This window comes from Engraulis encrasicolus, chromosome 19 (assembly GCF_034702125.1).
Source record: "Engraulis encrasicolus isolate BLACKSEA-1 chromosome 19, IST_EnEncr_1.0, whole genome shotgun sequence".
Taxonomy (NCBI): Eukaryota; Metazoa; Chordata; class Actinopteri; order Clupeiformes; family Engraulidae; genus Engraulis; species Engraulis encrasicolus.
The window spans coordinates 5,095,846-5,118,092 of record NC_085875.1 but is presented as its reverse complement, the minus strand read 5'-3'; the positions used below and the strand labels follow the sequence as shown (position 1 = coordinate 5,118,092).

Genomic DNA, 22,247 nt, shown 5'->3' with positions numbered 1-22,247 from the left:
CTGGTATTATTACATCTACTGCACACTCTATAAATAGTTCTTACGCTACAAACCCCAAACATGGCATGCCTTGGGCCTTGGCAGTGTTTATAGGTTTGATTTTCACTTTTTCCCCCTTTCCTCTCCGCTCTTTTCAAAGCAGCCAAACATAACCAAACAGGAATAAGATCCCAACTTCTGAAGTATTCCCCTTAAATCAGGTTAAAAAACATTACACTGGGCAGCCTATTTAGAAAGCCTGCCAACTCTGGATGCAAAAAAAATGAAGATCAGCAAGTAGATAACAATGACTGAGCCAATGGGGGAAATAATATCAGAACCGTTATCAGCTGATCACAGCAGAACAAAAAAGGATATAAACTGAGAACATGTTTTTTTTTGAGGGTCACAAAACACAACCTGAAAATGCAATGCAATATGCAGAAAACACTGCACACTGGTAGCCGTTCACAAGATCACTACCTCAAGGAGGTTATGTTTTCGGTCGCGTTGGTTTGTCCGTCTGTCTGTTTGTCAGCAGGATAACTCAAAAAGTCATGAACGGATTTGGATGACATTTTGTGGAGTTGTTGAAAATGACAAGAGGAACAAGTGATTGAATTTTGGTGGTGATCCGAATTACAGACTTTCAGAAACGTCTTACCTGGTTCAGATGTACACAGGCCTCGACTGCAGCTTTGGGCTGGTTGCACTTCAGGTAGGCATTCACAGCTTGCTCACACATGCCCACCGTAACAAACATCTGGCCTATGTCCTGGACGGAATAAAAAAATGAAACATGGACCCTAAACTATATAATCTGCCATTCTGCACCCATTGTACAAGGATTAAAAGGTGTTTTATCTGTCTCCTGCATAGAAATACTACAAGAGTAACAACATGGGTAACACTTTATAATAAGTACCCCTTTTTAAGCACAAGTTAAGCCTTATTTTAACATTAGTTAATGTAAGTATTATTTCTCATTTCTTAATCATTAACTACAACCATTAGTACAACCGTACATGTTAATGGTTAGGTGGTAGGAGACAACAAAGAGATAATGTTTTTTTCAGAAATAAAGAAGGCTTAGCTGACATTTTAATGATGGTTTACTAATGATTAGCAGAAAGTTCAATCACCATAAACGAACAAAAATTATTAACAGTATGTATTTATTACCAAGAAATACATAATGACTAACTCGTGATTCACTAAGGGTTAACTAATGTTAAAATAAGGCTAGACTAAGGCTTAACTTTGCTTAGCGAACAGTTACATCAGTACACACAAACCATTTACTAACGGTAGTAGTTAATGATTAAGAAATGAGAAATAATACTTACATAATGACTAATTGTGATTCACTAAGGGTTAACTAATGTTAAAATAGGGGTACTTATTATAAAGTGTTACTAAAACATGAAGTGAAATTAGAGTTGTCTGCCCGTACTGTGGATAGGTGCATGTGAGTGGGGGGTTTAAAGTACAGCAGCGTGTAAGAGTACATTGTAGAATGGAGAAGTGGGCCTTACTGGTAAGAGCTTGTGGTTCTCAGGGAGAGAGTTGGCCAGTCTCTCCAGGCCCTCGTAGTCCTCTAGCATGTAGTAGCACTCTGCCAATCGCTCCTGCTTGCGACCCTGCAGGTAGTACTGCACAGCATTCACCCTGTGGATACAGTGCCCTCCATAATTATTGGCACCCCTGGTTGAGATGTGTTAAAAGCCTTAAAATAAATTCAGTGTTTATTGCAGAAGAATACTGTCACACTGAAAATTTTAGAAAAATGTAGCCTTCGACTCAAATGAATTGTAGGAAAATAAAAAAAATCCCTGACTAAAAAATAATTATTTTTCATTAAATCACCTGTTCCACAATTATTGGCACCCTTAACAATTCCCAGGAAATAAATATAATTGAAGCATTTCTGTCATTTCTACAGTAGTTTACAAAGTTTACCAGAGTATGTAGGAACATTTAATAAGTAATTCATCACTTCCTGTTTCCCTGGGGTATAAATATGACGTGACACCGAGGCCATTTCTCTTATCCACTCTTAAACATGGGAAAGACAAAGGAACACAGCATACAAGTGAGGCAGATGTGCGTCGACCTTCACAGGTCAGGCAGAGGCTACAAGAAGATTGCCACTCAACTGCAGCTGCCCATATCTACTGTGAGAGGAATAATTAAGAAGTTCAAAACAACTGGAACAGTGGTAAACAAGCCTGGACGAGGACCAAAGTTTATTTTGCCACCACGCACAGTGAGGAGGATGGTAAGAGAAATCAAAATATCTCCAAAGGTCACTGTTACAGAATTACAACAAATGGTAGCATCCTGGGGTCACAAAGTCTCCAAATCAACCATCAGGCGCTGTCTACACGCCAACAAGCTGTTTGGGAGGCATGCACGGAGAAAACCTTTCCTCACCCACAATCATAAACGCAAACGTCTGGAGTTCGCCCAGCGGTATTGGGGCTTCAACTGGGACCGTGTGCTTTGGTCAGATGAGACCAAGATTGAGCTTTTTGGCAACAAACACTCTAAGTGGGTCTGGCGTGCCACGAAAGATGCGCATGCTGAAAAGCACCTCATACCCACTGTGAAGTATGGGGGTGGGTCAGTGATGCTGTGGGGCTGTTTCGCTTCCAAAGGCCCTGGGAAGCTTGTTAGGGTGCATGGCATCATGAATGCTTTGAAATACCAGGACATTTTAAATCAAAATCTGTTGCCCTCTGCCAAAAAGCTGAAGATGGGTCGTCACTGGGTCTTTCAGCAAGACAATGACCCTAAACATATGGCCAAATCTACACAGAAATGGTTAACCAGACACATAATCAAGCTCCTCCCATGGCCATCTCAGTCCCCAGACCTCAACCCCATTGAGAACCTGTGGGGTGAGCTGAAGAGGAGAGTACAGAGGAGAGGACAGAGGTCTCACGATGATTTAGAGAGATTCTGCAAAGAGGAATGGCTGAAGATCCCTCTTTCTGTCTTTTCCCATCTTGTGAAACATTATAGGAGAAGATTAGGTGCTGTTTTGTTGGCAAAAGGGGGTTGTACAAGATATTAACAACAGGGGTGCTAATAATTGTGACACACATTATTTGATGTCAAATAATTATTTCTTTATGTGGGATTTTTCCCCACTGAATAAATGCACTTGTATTGAAGGTTGGATTTTTCTCTTTTTTTCCATTAAGGTCCCATATTATTTAGAGAAAAATAATAATAATTGGAAGCTAAAAAACACATCTCAACCAGGGGTGCCAATAATAATGGAGGGCACTGTATATTCCATACATACAGTTCATTTTCATTTTTCATTTCACATTTCATTTTACATAGAGGTAGAGCTGGTGTCCATGCCGAGGTCTTGGGAAGTTTCGCTCGTTGCGTTATTCCAAAACAGTGATGCAGTAGGGAGAAAAAAGGAGTCGCACAAACTAGCTGGATGTTAATCAGTGAAACTGTATTAAAAGCCGAAAATAAAGACAAACCAAAATTTTTTTCTGAATTTGGGAACACTGATCATGGGCTAGACCCGAAACATTTGTAACCCACTTTTGTCTTTGGCTTCTCTTTATTTCTAATTTATTTTTGGCTTTTAATACAGTTTTTCTCACAACTGTTTTTCATAGAGGTAAAGTAAAAGGTATTACTGCTGTCTGGGCACAGTTGCCGTATACAAGTAGAGCTTACGGGTAAAGCACTTCAAATGGCAACATCAACTATGTGAATTATTCTGCAATAATGTCATTACCACTTTTGTCTGTCTGCAAAGTAGTCCCCGATGGCGTTGTAGGCCTGTTCCAGCAGTGCGTCGTCTGAGTCCCCAGAGCCCGTCTTAAGCAGCTGCAGGACCCTGAACCAGTCTCCCAGCTTTATCCTCAGGTTGATGGCCAAGTCCCTTCAAACAACACAGAGAAATATTGCAGTAGATATTATAAACACAGCATGGATCATATTCAGGTGAGGAAAATGAAAATGTAAAAGCGTACCTTTTAAAACCACAAGAAAACATTTACTATTAAGTTTTTCTTTATGGAAAATAACAGCTGTGTGTTTCATTTAACCACCTCTCTGCATCATTAACCAACTGTACTCATCACGATGCTTGCAAAATAAAGATGCTTAGATAATTCAAAGGACATGTCACCTGCGGTCCATATCCAGGTACATCCTCTCCGCCTCCTCGAAGCGGCCAAAGTAAGCCACCACCTCGGCCTGCTTCATGGACTCGCTCTGCAGGTTGCCGAGCCGCTTGACAAACTCGATGCCCTGGTAGTCTTTACAGCGGACGAAGGCCTGCTCGGCAGTCTTCAGGTCCAGCTTCTGAAGAGCTGCCTCTGCCAGTAGCCGCCTGTGGACAGGGATCCATGGAAGACTTTTAAATTACTGAATGGTGGTGGCAGCAACGAGGCATGAAACACAATTCACATTGCAGATTTTTTTTTAAACTTTGGGGTGAGGGGGGTGTCCTTTATTATCAGGAAAGACAGTTGAGAGAAGACAGGAAACGGCTCCAACAGAGACAGATGGGGTAGGGGTAGGAAATGACCCCCACTGGACTCAAATCTGGGTCCGAATGACAATGTTGCATGGCATGGTTCACCACCGCAGTGCCCACAGTTCTAACACATTCACCACCATATACAGTACAGTAGTTTAGAGCAGAGTTGAGAGCAAACTCAGCGTTACGTGAGGAAATTGCTTCAACTTTTAAAATGGGGAGGAAAGGATTGGCTGTGGATTGGATTTGAGGATCCTCTCTTAGTATGTACAAAGCGGATTCCAAAAAAGTTGGGACACTTGGTATTGTGTGAATAAAATCAAAATGCTGACATTTTCAAAACATTCAATCCATGCATAAGGTGCACAATGGCACAAGGTCAACATAGGAACAGTTAAAATGAGGCAAAAGCATTGTTTTGAGGGAAATATGTGGTCATTTAAAATTCGACCCATGCAACAAATCTCAAAAAAGTTGGGACAGGGCCAAAAAATGTTGTTATAGTTGGATAATTCTAAAAATAACACAAGGAGGAATAATTTGAAAGGAACTATATTGACTGCCAACTTGAATGCACAAATAAAATACCATCACAGAGAGGCTGTGGCACTCAGTAGCGAAGATTTTGAGGGATTAATTACTGATCTATTACACAGAAAGATTGAATTATCAAAATTGCAGGCATATAAGGCCTATTTCTGTAATGTAGAGTTCTTTAAAATCATTGCACAAGTTATGAGATCATGACATACCCATCGTCAATAAGCAAACTATGACACTCCAACAATGACAGCTGTTGAAAAAATGACCATAAACACAACACTTGATTAAGGCACATGATGCAGACATTAATCAGTGTTGCAAGTGGCAAAGCTCATTCTAGATGGACCTAGGAGACATGTGAAACTGTCCTCTGATTACAGAATGGAAAATATTTCATTCTTTTCTAAAATCATGGAGTCATGCACCCTCCAGGTTATGAAGAAAATGAATACTTCAGCTTGATTTAAGTGGTCAGTCTGAAAGACAACATATATGATGGTAAAGGGGTGCAGAGATGCCTTGGTTATGGTCTTCTTACTCATGTAGAGCATCAAAATGAGGGCTGAATGATATATTCAGACTTTAAACAGCATACATAGCTACCAAGGCATTATATTTGGGAGCACAGCCTTTAGATATTGCCCCATAATGATGGCAAATTTCGATCTCTACTATGTTCCCAGAGTGTGGTTCCATCATAAGAGTAAACAGGTGACAAAATTGTTTTCTTGCAGTCAGGATATGCCACATATTAAGCATAACAAGAAGGTAAACACGTCGAAGAACACACCTATCAGTTGAGCTGCTGAAATAATGTCTCGCATATCAAAATATCTATTTTTTAAATAAAATCATGCCATCAGTCAAAGTATTTAAATGTTAAGTCTCCTCCCTTGTGTTGTGTTTAGTCTTATCCAACATGAAAAGCATTTTATTGGCCCTGTCCCAACTTTTTTGGAATTTGTTGCAAGAGTGAATTTTTAAATGATCACATCATTACCAGAAAAAAAAATCATTCTGCTTGCCTTTAACAACTGATATGTTGTCTATACACAATACTCTACCTTATTAACATACTGAATGTTTTGAAAATGGCAGCATTTTGATTTTATTCACAAAATACCAAGTCATCATCATCATCAGCTTTATTCCAGACTCAAGGTCCATTATCAACAACAACAACACAATACAGAACATTAAAAAAACATACAAAACACAGTGTTTTGAAAAAAGTGTCCCAACTTTTTTGGAATCCGCTTTGTATTCAAGTTGAATGATTTCAACGTGACTGATATAGATCTTTTTTTTTTTTAAGTTCCTTGAGTTAGGGGTGGGAGTTAATAAGCTATGCTTCTTCCCACTCCTTTTCAGATGTAGTAAGTGGGTTTTCTTGACCCTATTGATATTACTTGTATTTTGGTCCTAAAGGCTGATGATTTCTCTCTTATAAGATCTAAAATACATCAAATCACTTCAAAGTTCCTGCATTTCAAAGATTGTCCCTGGCCATTCACAAAGAACTTGCAAAACATGTAAAAAAGCGCCCACATCTCACATTCACGTATTTAGCCTTTCTAAAGAAGACTGAGGACATTTCATGTTTTCACAGCTGACTGAGAACGACCTTGTGACCTTTAAACTCCATTCTCCAAACTCTATCTCCATTCCTCAAGTTGGGACCCCTTAGCTTGGCCCAAGACCTTCTAGAGACTTCTCTTCTCTTCTTCTCTGTCTCTCGCTCTCACGGAGAGCTCGAGAGCAAACTATTTGAATCAGAGGGGAAAATGAGGGACACATCTGGGTCTCTGGTTGGCTTCTTGACATTTGCGCTCTCACTGCGTGACTGGCACTCACATTCCCCGCGTTCTCCCCTTAACAATCCTACATACCTCCTCCGACATCACACACACAGCAGTTAGGATGAAGGTCTCTGTCAGTTACATACCTACACACAGTCATGGGTCACACAGACACTCACATCTGAGTTTAAAAAAACTGCTGATAAAAGCTGAGGAAGAATTTAATTTAAGACAAAAAAATAGAATTGTACTGTTTTGGTTCATGTGTAATGCTGCTTTGATGTGTCTAACAGATGTTGTCAAAAAAGCGGTGTAAGGTGCAATAGCTAAGAAATATCTTCAAAATCCATCTGTCCTCAATATTGCTGAGGTCTACATTCATTTAACAGATTGCAGCCTGAATGTACATTCTTAATATGCATCCTTTTCACTTCCACCTCAGGCCAATGGCAATGCTTTTCTTTTCTCCATCCAACTTTGCTCAGTTTGGCTTCAGTTCCAATAGTCTCGGAGGAGAAAGACCTTGAGTGTTTTCCAGAGACTTCCAAATTCCTTGATGCGCTGTGAAAACTGACACGGGGTGCCCAAGTCCCCCTTTAAGCCAATATCAATCAGCCCGACGCCACCAAAACACCATTGTAAATCTCTGAGCTCCTGTCAAGCTGATGCAGATCTTTCCTACACGTCCTTGTCCTCGGACATGATGATTAAGTGATTGAAGTGGGGGAAAAAAGACAGACTTGTTTCCCATCCATTCTTCAACACAAACAAGCTATCATTGACTTACAGTGACGGGAGGAAGGTATTTGAAGTCTGTTAATTATTAAGACAATGATGGATACTTTGTAATTTTGGAGGAATTTCTCACACGAGTTCAGCCACCTCTTGAGCACACCGCACCACCAAAAGCTGTGCTCACACTGGTTTACACAACACCTCCCCAGAGCAATGTCACACACACACACACACACGTCACCCACAGGTGTGTCTCCTACTCAGACACACAGACAGAGCTGCACAGACCATAAAACTCATGCAACAACTGCTGCCACTGTGATGTCAGTCTGACTGCCTTCTATGAATGCATCAGTGCCTCCCCCCAAACTCACATACCTGCATATGCAGACAGAGGTATTAGAGTCTGGCCTGTGCACACACACAGTATACTGCAGAACCCTTTCACAACCAGTTCTATCACTCTTTCCTTATCATATTTTGTTCCTCAAACATAGCTGATAGGTGGAAAGCATACTGAATGACAAGTTGGTTATTTATGATATGCACATACAGAAAGGTAAACTGACTGCGTTCAGAATGGTAGTGGATGTAACAATTTGTCGACAGATGTCCGGCGGCAGACTAGTCATAGGGAAAGCAGTAGGAGGAGGAGACATGAATGGCTGTACTGTAAGACCTACCACAGTCTGGGATGTGGGTTGTCCTCGATGAACTGGGAAGCGTCTTCGATTCCCACTTTCTCTATCAGAGCCCGGCTGTCCCTTAGCGAGCGGATCTCAAAATTTATGAGATAGTCTTTGTTGGGCCGCTCAGGATCCTGACAGGGTAGGAAATTGACGATAAGCACAATTTAGGAGGATACTCGTAAAACTAATTCATGCCATTTTTACTAAGCCGTGTACTGATTGTTAACAATAGTCAAAAAGTCAAAACTGTGACAGAGCACAAGTAACATCATAAATAAAAACAATAAAAATAAATACATTGAAAAAAAGATAGAATGTGACTGTAAACAAATGTACCTTCATAATTTCATCTAGAAGAACAGACTTGATTTCCAGATCTTCAAAGTTGCATATGTATCCAGATGTTTGTATGGGCTCCTATACATGACATGGGTGTGGAAAAAAACAACAATAATTGACTTTGGTGATGTGGAATTGATTTACAGTTGGACACTATCAAACATACAGTCATATCTGCACAATATTTGCAGTACTTTTACTGTACACGAATCATACACCAATAGCCAGTGCTCTACTTGTGATGTCAATCATGCTTTCTTCCAAGGAGCAAAAAAGGTTGTGTATCCTATCAGACAGCTATGGGTAAGCAGTTAGGGTGTGAGTCCCAAGGGTTGCTGATTTGATCTGTCAGGTTGGTGGAGTAATTTACCAGTGCTCTCCCCTATCCTCCTCCATGACTGAGGTACCTTGACCTACTGTCCCATCGCACAGCCCCTTGGGGCACTGTTTGGGGCTATCCTCTTGCACAAGCAAGGCATACATGCAATCTCATGTGCAGAGTGCACTGGGTATTCTGGAGTGCTGCATTACAATGACAATGGTTTCCTAGGTGGGGTTCCAACCAACAGTCACCTCTGGGTCCAGGTTCCTGAAGACATACATCCTGGTCTTCTCCATCATGGCGAAGAGGTCTGGGTTATCGTTGGCCCACTTCATGTCCCAGACGTCCTTGCGCTCAAACTTGGACGGGTCTCCTGCCGCGGCTGCCGACTCCTGGTCAGCCGTGAAGCCATCTCCCACAGATAATCGCGAATCCAAGTCAAGGAAGGTCAACACTCCTGCTATGTCAATTATGGCCAAACGGCTATGGGGGAGAAGGATGGACAAATATGGAGAATAAAATGAAGAAGTTATAGAGAAGGGATTTTCTCCCAGCTGTGTTGCCCTGTTTGTTTAGCAACCTTTTCTCTTGTGGTAAACAGATGCGTTGTTGTGGGGTGTACAGTGTTTCAATACTTTGAATCAGTGAAAGCAGTTGTCCTCACACACTCAGAATTCAGACAATATTGCATTTAAGCTCTGAGTATGTAAGTTCTGAGTAAGCATTTTGCTGATTGCACTGCTTGTGGTCTTATTCGTCAAAATAAACAAGTTATGTATGCTTTACAAGACAAACCAGGCGCGGAGTGGCCGTCGGGAGATCGGGGACTTGTCCCGGTGGGCCGCGGCCGTGAAATGTAATAATGCGGCCGCACTGCGTTCCCAACCGGCCCTGAAGTTTAGAGATGATACTTATAAGCACTAACTTCCCACTTTCCACTTCCCTGTTCAAGATCTAGGCTGACTAGCCAGTATTTATACCGTATACCAGACGGCAATACCTCACTGACGGTGTCAAACAGTAAATTGGCCACACCCCTTCTCTACTGATAATTTTCATACACCGTAGATCGCGGAAGTTTACAAGATCTTAGTAACACAGTTTCGTTTTCAGTATTTGAAGAACCTGTGATATGTATATTGGTTACCAAAGGATGGAAATATGAATAAATTATGATTTATTTTCCGATTTCCACACGACTGTTACAGTTTACAGTCTTTCCAGTCCTGATTCACTTGCTCTGTGGTTATTGACTTGGGTTACGAACAGACTCCACCAAGTGGTAAGGAAGATAACTGCACCTAACAGAAGCAAGATAACTGCACCTAACAGAAGCAATGGGTTTTGTTTTGATTTGTTAGACCTACCAGTATATCTCCTTATAGTCGAAATAATATTATTATCATACATATATTTATATGTGGTACATTTAGGATGTAGCCTATGTCTGAAGAAATGGAACAAAATAATTACCACACAAGATTCTGATGTGACCAGTGCTGGGTGTGTAGGCTAATAAGCTGTGGATTAAAGTAGAGTGATTGCAAGAAACAAAGACATTTGCTGCGAGAAGACAGCGTTTTAAGGTAGGCCTACACCGTTTGGTTATACATTTTGTTCACTTATGGTCGTGGTTTGAAGTAGCTAAGTTTGGCTTATTTGCTGCATGGTGGGTTTATTGCACAATGTAGACAGACTTTTTGTAAGCTATAGGCTACTATACTATATTTTGTAAGCCTACTCTTCTAAAAATCCCCACACCCAAAACTTTGTGCCCATGCTCATCCTGTCTTCCTTAAACGATATTTCAATTTCAAACTATCAAAATGACAGTGGAGTGCACATTTGCATGGAACAGTAGCGTGATGTAGCCTAACCTAGGCCTATGAATGCTTTGGACTGTGATGATGGCTCCAGTGGTGTAGTCTACTTTTTGAAGTGGGTATACTGTATATTTGAGCATTTTTTGATATGTGTACAGTCTACTGTATATATTTGTGCTATTGTAAATAATGGATCAATCAATTTTAAGTGGGTATACTGTAATCCCTGAAATTTTGAAATGGGTGCGTATACCTGCGTTTTACGTAGACTACACCACTGGCTGTGCATTTCATCAAGGTGTAGGCTACAATTCTCCACTTCAGGTTGATATTTTGACAACACTAATGTCCACATGTAGTACGACTGCAGATTTCGTGGCTTTTGTCTTTTTGGTTAGGAAACCATGTTCGCTTTGTTTTTTGTTTTTTTTAAAGAGGGCCGCCAAGGGGAAAATTCTCCCGGTGGGAAAAGGTGGGCCACTCCGCCCCTGAGTCAAACATCTCGATAGATCTTCACCTGGAGTTGCAGTTGAGGGAGAGTTGATACGCCCTGTAGTTTACGTTGTACTTATTAAGAAGTGCCACGTTGGGGAGAGAGTATCTTTGGACGATGCCAGACTCACGACCCTGCAAGTAAAAATAATTTTTAAAAAGGGTACAGAACCACAATTGAATTTCATGCTACGATACAATACAATAATAACAATCTTATTGTCATTTTTCACTGAAATTGTTTTTGCCTCCCTGGACAACACTCATTTAAGCAAATATAGGACATACGTGTGAAAATAGCAAATACAAACACATACCACTATAAGAGTTTTATCTGTTGCTGTGATGCAGCAGATGGGGTCTCTTGTTGCCTTTTAGAAAAACAAAAGGTGAAAATTATTCAACAACTTTGATTTATTTGTGAAAGACGGAAATAAAGGTTGGATTTATGGTGTTCACTTTTTAATCAATGCATTAAAAAAAGAAAAAAAAGTTTGATGGATGATGTGTTATTCTGTGTTATGATGTATTATTTCCCACATGAAAAATGATTGTTACTTAACAGGTTAATAATAAGAAGGAAGACAACCAAACACAACCACACTAGTGACCACAAGGCAAACCCACTATACTTACAGTAAAGGCTTTCGCAAAGTCCAGGGTGCCATCTGTATTCCCAGTGGGTGTGTCATCGATATGGTATACCCTTGAGAGAGAGAGAGAGAGAGAGAGAGAGAGAGAGAGAGAGAGAGAGAGAGAGGGAGAGGGGAATGGATGGAGACAAGAAGGGAAGAAGATCAAACAGGGAAAAGGAGAGAAACAGTCGAATTGCACAACCTGTACTTTTCTCCTGGGCCCGATAATGTGGAAGCTCTGGCAGGACACCTGGTCCTAAACTAGTGCTGGCTTGGTGCTTGTGTTTGTACACACCCATGAATAGACCTTTTTTCCACCCAGATGGACAGAGTCAACAAACAGACTCTCGCACCATCTCGACAGACTAGCATGGGTTTGGTGTCTGGAGCATTTATGAGCGTCAATGAAGAAGCATGGTCAGATCACGGCATCTCCTCTGAGGACCTCTCCTACCTAAGTGCAATGATCCTGCTACACAATGCAGTCACTTCACTCACCTCTCCCGTCCGTCTTTTCTGGTCTTGGCCACTTGGTTGATCTCCATAGCAGTCAGTTTCTTGGCAACACGGTACTGCCAGGTGTAGAAGGCCTCTTTAGATGCAGCAATTACATGCGTCTTCGTCATGGTGACGAACAATGGGTCTGTCAGGAAACCACGCAACAGATTTCAGTGTGGTCGGCCAATGATTTCGAACACTGATACCATCCATAACCCCTCATAGCCAATGAAAATGCCTTTAAGGATTTTTTTTCTTACATATGAAGAGGACGGCAAGCAAATCCTGATTATGTGTAAATGACACAGGATACTCCCAAGATTTATTCTAACATCAGGCATCTCAATGCTTGCAGTGAAGAGTAGATGCATGCATGCCTCAGAAAAAGAGGAGTCATGTTAAACCACAGTATGTACAGCTGCAGCTCGGAAGACATGGCCATCTTGGCGGATGATGAAAAAGCTCTTGACTGACAAGTATGGACTACTGCTATTCGCACAAGAATCCAATGTAGCGCAAATTGGTATTATCACACAAGGGTAGAATTTAGCAGTGTGCACAGGAGGAGTTGTACTGTGGTCTGTCTGCCACAGAGCAGTGAAAGGCCGTTTTGTATTTCAACCAATTCAGTGTAGACCAAACTCTTTCATCTGTATATTCATTTTAATTTGCCAAATGAAAAACAAACAAAAACATACTATGCATTGCAAAATCTATATTTTTATATGGGTTACTCACCAATGTCTATGTATTTGGAATCCAACGGGGTTCCAATAGAGTTGCAAAGGACCAACACAAACTGAAACACAGTCAAGAATTTGGGTATTTTATCAAACAGCACTCTATATAGGCCCTGAAAACAAATACATTTTAATACATGACGAATACATTTTTCAACCTTGAACGTTTGATTACTACATGATGTGCATTACCGTTGCATTCCCTGATTCTGGCTCTGCTTCCTCCTTTGAAAGCATTTGAGGAAAGGAAAAGAAAAGCATTTTGTCTACACATGCAATGGACTTCATGCAATCATGTCTGTCATACTGATGCCTTTACAACAGCAAGCTACAATGATAAGGCCACATGAGTTGGACAGCTATACTGCCCTACAATCTCAGAACGCAGTATAATTCAAAGTGGCAAACTGAGAAAAAAGGCTTTAAAGTTTCCTTTCTGGCCACGCAACTGTGTTGGTACTAAAGTGGTGATGACACTTCCATATAATAGTTTTTTATGGTGAAAATGTATGCACACAAGAAAAAAGCAAAAAAAAAACAACATTCTCATTACTTTTTAGCTGAAAAATCATTATACTGCGTTCTGTTGCAGGGATTAAAGCAAAAAAAAGTAATCTGACTGAACTTTTTAACCGGTTAGGCACCCGATCGAGTATCACTCCGTAACCCTACGAAAACCAAGTGCCAGGCTCTGCCCTCATGACGAAACATAACATGCAAGGAATGGTGCCAGAGCCAGCGGCATAGGCAGACGGGGCAGTCGCCTAGAGCAGAATAGGCCTATGTCTTGAGGGCGCCAGTAATACCAAAAACTGCCACAAAATCAGAACTTCAACCAACATAAATCTTTACACTTCACATGAACAATGAATATTCATTATACACTCAGTAGACCTATATAGACTCAGTATGAGTGTACCTGTAGGTACTAGATCAGATGTGCTCAATCAGATGTAGGCCTACAATGCTATGTTTACAGATGCCAATTTCTAAATACAAAAAAGGAAAGAGGGCGGGCAGGCCTAGGCCGCTCACCAGATTGACTAGAACTGGCCGAGAATGGAGGGATAATGGATACTATATCAGACTGCAAAGATTGAACTGAAATTTGGGGCATGTTTTGGTTATTTCCTCTTATTTCTACCCATTGTTTATGAATTGTTCACAACATCATGCAGAATGGATTCACAATGAATGCTGCTTCAAAATGGTAGCTGATCTCACAGAATTATTGACTTGGAATTGCAATGTGTTGATACAGTGAGTGATCCCATTATGGGTTTTTTTTTTGTTGTAGTAGTAGGCTATATTTTGTCTTTCACATTAGAATGGGCAAACACTGTTCTGGTGAAAGCACTGGTGCGCATTGCTTGCAGTTGTATTTCTGACATTTAAAAAGCCCTGATCATAGCAATCAGAGGGAGAAAACTAGCTTTAATTATTTGTATGTTTTTCACCCTTCGGCCTTTTTCAGTATTCATCCTGTTACAAATAACTTGTTGACGTTTACAAACAGGGTGCGGTATGTCTACCTCTGTGTTCTACCGTTTTGAAAACTACTGGCTACTTTTTTGCTTCTCGGTGTGCGGTGCCAAGCACACGCTTACCATTGATTTAAAAAACGTCCCCGATTCTTCCTATGCGCACGTGTTCTACAAGCTGACAGGACGCAGCAGACACGACAGTCACAGACATACGTCTATCGTTTACAAAAGTAACACACTTTCCCAAGCTTGTCGCGCAGCTTTCCACTCGAATCAAGGCAAATCACCCACCCATCAGTCCTGAGTGCGCAGTGCGCAAATAGGCTAACTGAACTCAAACGAAACGCATAGTCCGAGAAGATGGGCACAGACGTTGAGCCACTCAAAAACAAGCGCGCACACAACTGTTGCTGCTGCACACTATTCCAGTTAGCAGAAATAGCGTCACACAGTAACCAGCCTTGAAAGTGAAACAAACGTCGAAACGGCATTTATCGACCATGAGTCCACCCATCAGAACACTGCTTCCCAGAACAAGACGTGGCATAAATTGGCTCTGCCAGGGATAGCCTATCCGTGACCCAAATGCAACCCATTTTTAACTTATTTCTTGAATATATATATCGGCAACAACAAAGTTAATCTGCTATGAGTACAGATGAGACTGTGAATTATCCGTTGTCAAAAAGACAACTAGCTCTACACGCAGCCAGTCAAACGCGCTAAACTTTGAGGATGAAACGCATGGTAGGCTATCCTAGTTAGCTGCCATAGTCGTCCCATTGGGGCTATGAATAATGCTAGTAAGAGTCACAATGCTTAAAAGGCAAACCCTTCATGAAAAGGACATCATACGCAGTCGAAGTAAACTATTCATTTTTTTTCTAAATATCTGCCACGGCAGGTGCAATGATATGGAAACGTCACTGCACTTTATACATTGTATTACAATTATTTTCTTTTCTGCCATCAGCAACAATTTTGGTTATTTATTTATTTAATCTCTCGCGTTGCGCTGCCACAGAATTGTAGACCGCTCGTGTACTTTTTTTGGAACACGGAAGAACAGGGGATGACCCAAAACTAGGCTACTGATGAGTGAATGTTGTATCACACCGCCAATGGTGGAGTGTAGCCTAACTACATCCGTAGGCCTACACCAAACCAACCGTATCACGCGCCAGTCGTAAAGTCTTCACAAAAAAAATGTGGGAAATTCTGGGGGAAATTCTGGGGGAAATTCTAGGCAGAATGTACAAGGACGTGGTGAATTCACGATATTGCCCGTGTTTCGTGGTTGATTTACGGTTTCAGTCTCGTGGTTGATTTACGATATGCATTGAAAACTAAGTGGTCTTGTACAAAGTGTTATTATTTTCCAGGGAAACGTTTCACTAAACATTCCAATGATATACTGTCAACATATTATGTGAGAAAGAGAGATAAAGAACACGTTTTTATCACAATATGTCTTTTAATTTTTCTTCCCGCACCTCGCACATTGTACTGTTACGACCGCAACTCGAAACGCGATTGGTCAAATCTCTGTAGCGGCTGGTAAATCTCTGTCGCAACTGGACCAGCGATTGGTCAAATCTCTGTAGCTGCCTGGCAAATCTCTGTCGCAAAACGAACAGTGATTGGTCAATTCTCTGTAGCTCAAACTCGACTGACAGGCTGCAGGCCCCACTGTACCCTGTACAAGGCGGATGAGAATTCCGGTGCATATCACAAAAGCTGCCTTTCCCTGGTTCTGGTTCTGTCGCGGCCGTCCCCGCCCCTGTGCAAAAATGCCAACGCAAATGCCAACGCATGCATATCGTAAATCACCCACGTAGTTTTCAATGCATATCGTAAATCAACCACGAGACTGAAACCGTAAATCAACCACGAAACACGAGCAATATCGTGAATTCACCACGTACTTGTACATTCTGCCTAGAATTTCCCCCAGAATTTCCCACATTTTTTTCGTGAACACTTTACGACTGGCGCGAGATAGGGCACCAAACACACCTCTCGTCCCCTTCTCATGACCAGGAGTGCTCTCGATTTGAGTTCAGTTGGAAAGTAAAAATTGTAAATTAATTGACATAAATTATACGGACGGAAATCCGTCCAAACGAAACTCCAGTTGACGGAATTCCGTCGTAGCGACGGAAAACTTTAATCCCTGCACTGTTGTGGTATTACTGTCTACACCAAAACCACGGTGTCAATGGAGAAGTGCAGTATAATGCGCATTATACTGCGTTCTTGGCTAGTACGACGTTACCTCCTAAAACCAAAAAGCGCAGTATAATCATTTTTTTTCGTTTTTTTCTGAAACGGGACCAAGTTGGACCAAAAAAATGTAACACAAGAAAAAGAAGGTATTTTAAAGCCAATTTCCGGTCTAAACCCATTTTCGACCATTTTCAAGATACTGCGTTCTGATATTGTAGGGAAGTATAGCACACTGTAGGCCTTGCTCGCTTAACCCATTTTAGCCCGGAGACACATATACGCTGCATTCAGGCTCTTGAGATTTGAGGGATTTCTATTAAAAATGTGGGCATGTTAGAACTGAATGAACACATTCTAATGCAAAATGACGGTCCTAGCTTTTAAATGCATTTTATATCATGTTTGTATGTGCTTCGGAGGCTGAGATATTTAGGATTTAATAGGCAGAGGGCACCCTTTCCCAAAAAGGGCTAAGGCTAAAATGGGTTAAAAAAATGTGTTGTTAATATTGCACAGGGTAACATATTCAAATAATAATGCAGAATATAAATATACTCTCCCAGCAGGAGTTCAGCCACTGACCTGGTCTCTCCTAGTTTCTTGCCCTATAGAGGACAGAACTGGACCTCTGGCCACTGCCCTCTCATAACCTTTCCATCTCGCTCTCTCCGACTCACTGCCTGGCGCAAATCCGGGAGAGGAAACCAACGGACACTCCTACACAACCACACACTTCAAAGCATGCATCCTTTTTTTTTGGTCACACCTTCACTCTACACCTCATCAGACACTCCTACACAACCACACATTTCAAAGCATGAATCCTTAAGGGTGCATTAATCCATGTTATTTTGTAATATTAAGGGGGGCGTTGGCAGGCTTATGATGAGGTCCAGGGGGCGTCTATTCAAAAAAAGGTTGAGAACCACTGCCTTACAACAACCACACACTTCAAAGCATGCATCCTTTTTTTGGTCACACCTTCACAACTGTAAACCAGCAAAGCTCTCAGGTCCTGAGCATCTGGCCTGACGGTGTGGCTTACTGAACAGTACCTGGGCCTGGTTGTCATCTGCCTTGGTGGCCAGGATGCAGAAGTCCCCAGAGGTAGTGATGGAGATGAGGCTCTTGACGTACTTCACAAACTTCTCGTTGTTCTTGGTGTCCCAGAACACCACACTGTACTCCAAGCGGTCGGGCCGGGTGTAAGCGTACACAACAGTGTTTGAACAGTAGCCCCACTGCAAAAGAGAGAGAGAGAGAGAGAAATGCAATGGCAACTTAGTATCATAAAGTACAGTATATTGCCACTGCTTGTTCCAGTAGGTGTTTACATTGTTGGTTGTGTGTATAGCAGCCTACCTTATAATCAGGTCTGATGTTAGCAAAATAAATGAAGGAGTCCACAGCCAGTCCAATGCGCAACCCTCCACCTTCCCAGGACACAGCTGACATCTGCTTGCCGGGGACTTTCAGCGTACGCAAATGCTACAAATGGCACAACAAACACATAACAATAAGGGTATTAAATAAGCTCATAAGATTTGAGTATCAAACAATGCTATTGGGGGAGATTTGTGCGTAACGGACCTCTCCAAAAGGAGTGTAGAACTGGACCACGTTGACTTCTTTATCCATGGTAATGTTCTTCTGACACCCAGCCACGGCGAGTACGCTCCCGCTGTGGTTCCACTGGATGCTGGCCACATTCATCTGCGTATCCAGCAGGATTGGATCTGAACACAAAAACACAGACTGGGTATGACAGCATGGCAGCAGATATACATGGCTAGCCATGCAAGTGACACCTAGTGCCTCCGCTCAATTTAATTTCTATTTGCTAATGCATCACGTTACTAGTGCTCTGCTGTGTAAGAACATCTAAAGGTAGAGTATACATTTTAGTAGTTTATTTCCAGAATTTATGTTGCCCATCTACACATGTTGTCCTTCCCATGTATATTCACCCCCATCATCATATTTCCAATACGACTTGGAAATTTACACTTTTCATAAATAGGTTGATAAATAGGTGGATCTTCTCCATAATGAAATCCTCCAACATATTCTAAAATTACAGACTCTACCTTTAAACGCAGGAGTATACATACTACCAACCACAAATGAGCTTACTTTCGTCATTCTCATAGCGCATGATCTGTCCTCGGCCGTTGTCGAAGCAGACTGCCAGGCATGGGCATTCGGGCTCGATGTATCCCTCGGTCCCTGGGTACCAGTGGATGCCCGCAATGCTGATGGCTCCAGTCACATTCATAAGGCAGCTGATGGTCATCTTCACCTTTGGTTGTAAAAAAAAAAAAAACACAGAAAATACCATTTGAAATTACAAGTAAATGCGTTCTTTTCCAAACACTGCACTCTCTCTTTCAATGTGTCTCTGAAGTATAGTGTAGGAAATGGATCCCACTCAGGTTCTTTTTCTGCCCCTTTTTTTATTCAGTCGTTGCAGGGTCAGACAGACATCTGACCCTAGTCATCTGTCTAAGCCCCAGTCATATCTCTAACCCCTGCAATGACTAAATAAATGAATGAAAATGAATAAAAAAGAAAAAAAGAACCCAGAGTGCAATCCATTCCCTACACTGTATTACAAGTACATAAAAACAATTTTCTGCATGTAATGTATACAATGTGAGAAAAAATATGAGTAATAGTGTATGAAAAAGATCTACACATGATACTGATGTGATGCTTAAAAATACTTCCAACTGGTTGTAATGATATAAGCCAGTGTATTGCACCTTCAGTTCACAAACTCACAATGAAGTTGCCCTGATTGTCATATATGTGTATTTCTCCATTGGCCATGCCGAAGAGGAGGATCTTGCTGTCAGCAGACCAGGCCACGTGAGCCAGCTGGATGCCCTTCAGCTCCTTCCCCCAGATCCTGTTACCTGGAGAGAACAGACACATTACATTACATTACATTTCTCTTAGCTGACGCTTTCATTTTATTCAAAGCGACTTACAGTTATTATTTTTCAGGGTATTGGTTACAGTCCCTGGAGCAATGTGGGGTTATGTGCCTTGCTCAAGGGCACTTCAGCCATGGATGGAGATGTAGGGAGAGGTCAGGGGGGATTCGAACCTGCAACCCCCAGATTGAAAGACCAACTCTCTAACCACTAGGCCACGGCTGCCCCACATACCATCCTCCTCAGCAACGCGCCTAGTAGGCTACAGTAGCACCTATCAGACAGGACTATATGTCATCTCTCTGTCTCCAGCCATCATACACTGCCTAGATGCTGGGTTGGTGGACAGCACGTTTCTCATCTCAGCAAGGTGTGCAACAATAACAACATTGTGTGCAATTACATTTCAGGCGACTTCAGTGGAAAATGGAATGATGTTGTGAGTGTGTGTGTGTGTGTGTGTGTGTGTGGGGGGGGGGGTTGAAAGAGTCATGGTATGATATAATTGTGTGTATATGTGCATGTTTGAATGTAGGGTACATGTTTATATGTTTTGAGGTTCAGTCCTGCATGTTAAGTGTGTTTTTTGTGTTTGTCTAATGTGTTGATATGTGTTCTGTGTAAACGCTTAGACTCTCTGTGCCCATACCAAATTTCTCTCTAGAAGAGACAATAAAGGCTCATCCTATCCTATCCTATGTTGTGAGGACTTTTCACAATGCCTCACAAGCTCAGAAGTCAAGACATGCAATCGAGTGTAAAATTGGGTAAACGTACCGTCTACTGATCCAACGATGACTGCCCCATCCTCGTACACAATGCAGATTTTCTGCCCGTTGGCGTTCCAGCTCATGCTACGGACTACGGATTTGTTCCTGTTGTTGATCATCTCCTCGTACCAGGACCCTGATGATGCAATGACATTTAGCAAACCAGACCCACAAAATCACATCACAATACTGTAAATAAAAACAATCACTTCGGCCCATTATTATAAAACATAACTTTACTTAACAATTAACATGACTTGACTGTCAGTAAATGTTAGAGAGAAGAAAGGATTATAAACCTTTGTACAGCATCCAGACAATGATAAGGCCATTCTGGTCACTGGTTGTGAGTTTCTGGTACTGTTCATTCCATGTTACAACTTGTACAGCACCTGTAAAAACCAAAGTGTGTATTTGGGTCATTGACACATTGATTCATTTAGCAGACGGGGTGGTGCAACCTCAGGCAATGACAATATTGAATGGATTAAATGATTCGTTTTTGCTTTCATCACAGAAGCAGACGCTTATCCATTGCTTACATAAGTCACCAATGATTAATTAATTCATGGACATTAGCTGTGGTTGTAACTAACCACAGAGGTCTGCTAAAACAGGCCAACGACCCATTTAACCAAAAATAATGCATGCATTTGAGGATATCCTCTACTGGTTTTGGAGAGGTTCTTACCACTGTGACCCTCAAGAGTTTGGTTCATTGAGAGGTTACTGGGTGCAGCAAGTCCCTTTAATTTGGCATCATCTGTAAACAAAAGATTGGTAGGGGTGGGGGATAGGGGGTTATGTCCATATTCTCACTCTGCATTAGGAATATTTCGTCGCGAATGACTGTCGCACCTGTCTGAGTTTCTAACTTCAGGACTTTGAGAAGTCCGTCCTCGCCACCACATGCGATGTAACCTTGATCCTTGTTCCATGACACACATTTTAGTCGTGTGCTGTTTGGAATGGCAATCTGAGGGGATGAGAGAGGGGCACATTGAAAGCAAATTCGTTTCCATTCGTCTCGGTTTTTCTCGTGTGAATGTTCCTTTTGCAATACAGGATACAGTTGGCCCTTCGTAAATGCATATGCCCAAGATTCTCTCAGTAGATCTTACACATGCATGGGTGGGTTCTTTTTAACCATTGAGTGCTGTATTTCGATTCCCTGTAACATCGAAATGAAAGCCACAATTCTTTGCATGGAAATGGTATCCCCATCATTCAATCTGTAGCATTAATCCTGCCCGAGAAAGCATCTGACGTTAGTGTTAGCAAGAACCATGACATATCCTTACCTTCTTACTCAGGTAAATAAACATCCTTACAAGTCAACTGTCAGATGTGGACGTGGTAGAAAAACTTTGACGTGATGTTGATGATAAACCAAGGCGTGAAGAGGCCTGGCTAATATTCCTACTTCGCAGACTTGTGCATTTGGTGCAGCGAATTCCGTGGTATTTGTTTAGCTAGCTATGCTGTTAAATATAAACGATATCTTACGTTAAATACAACCAGCAGTATAAAACTTTAAAACACTTTAACATTGCAAATGACCGAAACAGCATCTTCTGTGTGGCTGAAGAATGCGCATCATCCACAGGTATGCTAACTTGCTAGTAGAAAGAGTTTAGCTCCGTTACTAGGTAACCAACAACCGGATAATGGTTGAGGAACTTCCGTTTCTGTGTACCATGGTAAATGTAGTCTTTTGGTAT

At 41.6% G+C, this 22,247-nt stretch overlaps 1 protein-coding gene across 3 annotated transcripts in view; it reads right to left on the bottom strand.

Moving 5' to 3' along the window:
* wdr35 (WD repeat domain 35) overlaps positions 1-22,151 on the bottom strand; it is a 29,997-nt gene extending 7,846 nt beyond the window's left edge. The window contains exons 1-24 of one of the 3 annotated variants that reach the window (XM_063183516.1): positions 21,828-22,151; positions 21,385-21,502; positions 21,218-21,289; positions 20,826-20,918; positions 20,534-20,662; positions 19,602-19,735; positions 18,954-19,119; positions 18,411-18,556; positions 18,183-18,308; positions 17,876-18,061; positions 17,403-17,537; positions 13,303-13,335; positions 13,109-13,169; positions 12,371-12,515; positions 11,874-11,943; positions 11,555-11,608; positions 11,263-11,372; positions 9,174-9,405; positions 8,598-8,678; positions 8,256-8,392; positions 4,142-4,345; positions 3,746-3,892; positions 1,515-1,647; positions 644-754 (exon numbers count right to left, since the gene is read on the bottom strand). In XM_063183516.1, coding sequence (XP_063039586.1) covers positions 644-754; positions 1,515-1,647; positions 3,746-3,892; positions 4,142-4,345; positions 8,256-8,392; positions 8,598-8,678; positions 9,174-9,405; positions 11,263-11,372; positions 11,555-11,608; positions 11,874-11,943; positions 12,371-12,515; positions 13,109-13,169; positions 13,303-13,335; positions 17,403-17,537; positions 17,876-18,061; positions 18,183-18,308; positions 18,411-18,556; positions 18,954-19,119; positions 19,602-19,735; positions 20,534-20,662; positions 20,826-20,918; positions 21,218-21,289; positions 21,385-21,502; positions 21,828-21,851 — 2,847 coding nt within the window. In that variant the 5' untranslated portion in view covers positions 21,852-22,151. The remainder of the gene's footprint in view (positions 1-643; positions 755-1,514; positions 1,648-3,745; positions 3,893-4,141; positions 4,346-8,255; positions 8,393-8,597; positions 8,679-9,173; positions 9,406-11,262; positions 11,373-11,554; positions 11,609-11,873; positions 11,944-12,370; positions 12,516-13,108; positions 13,170-13,302; positions 13,336-17,402; positions 17,538-17,875; positions 18,062-18,182; positions 18,309-18,410; positions 18,557-18,953; positions 19,120-19,601; positions 19,736-20,533; positions 20,663-20,825; positions 20,919-21,217; positions 21,290-21,384; positions 21,503-21,827) is intronic. The other 2 variants (XM_063183517.1, XM_063183518.1) reach the window with 2 other exon arrangements.
* Between the last annotated feature and the right edge of the window lie 96 nt (positions 22,152-22,247).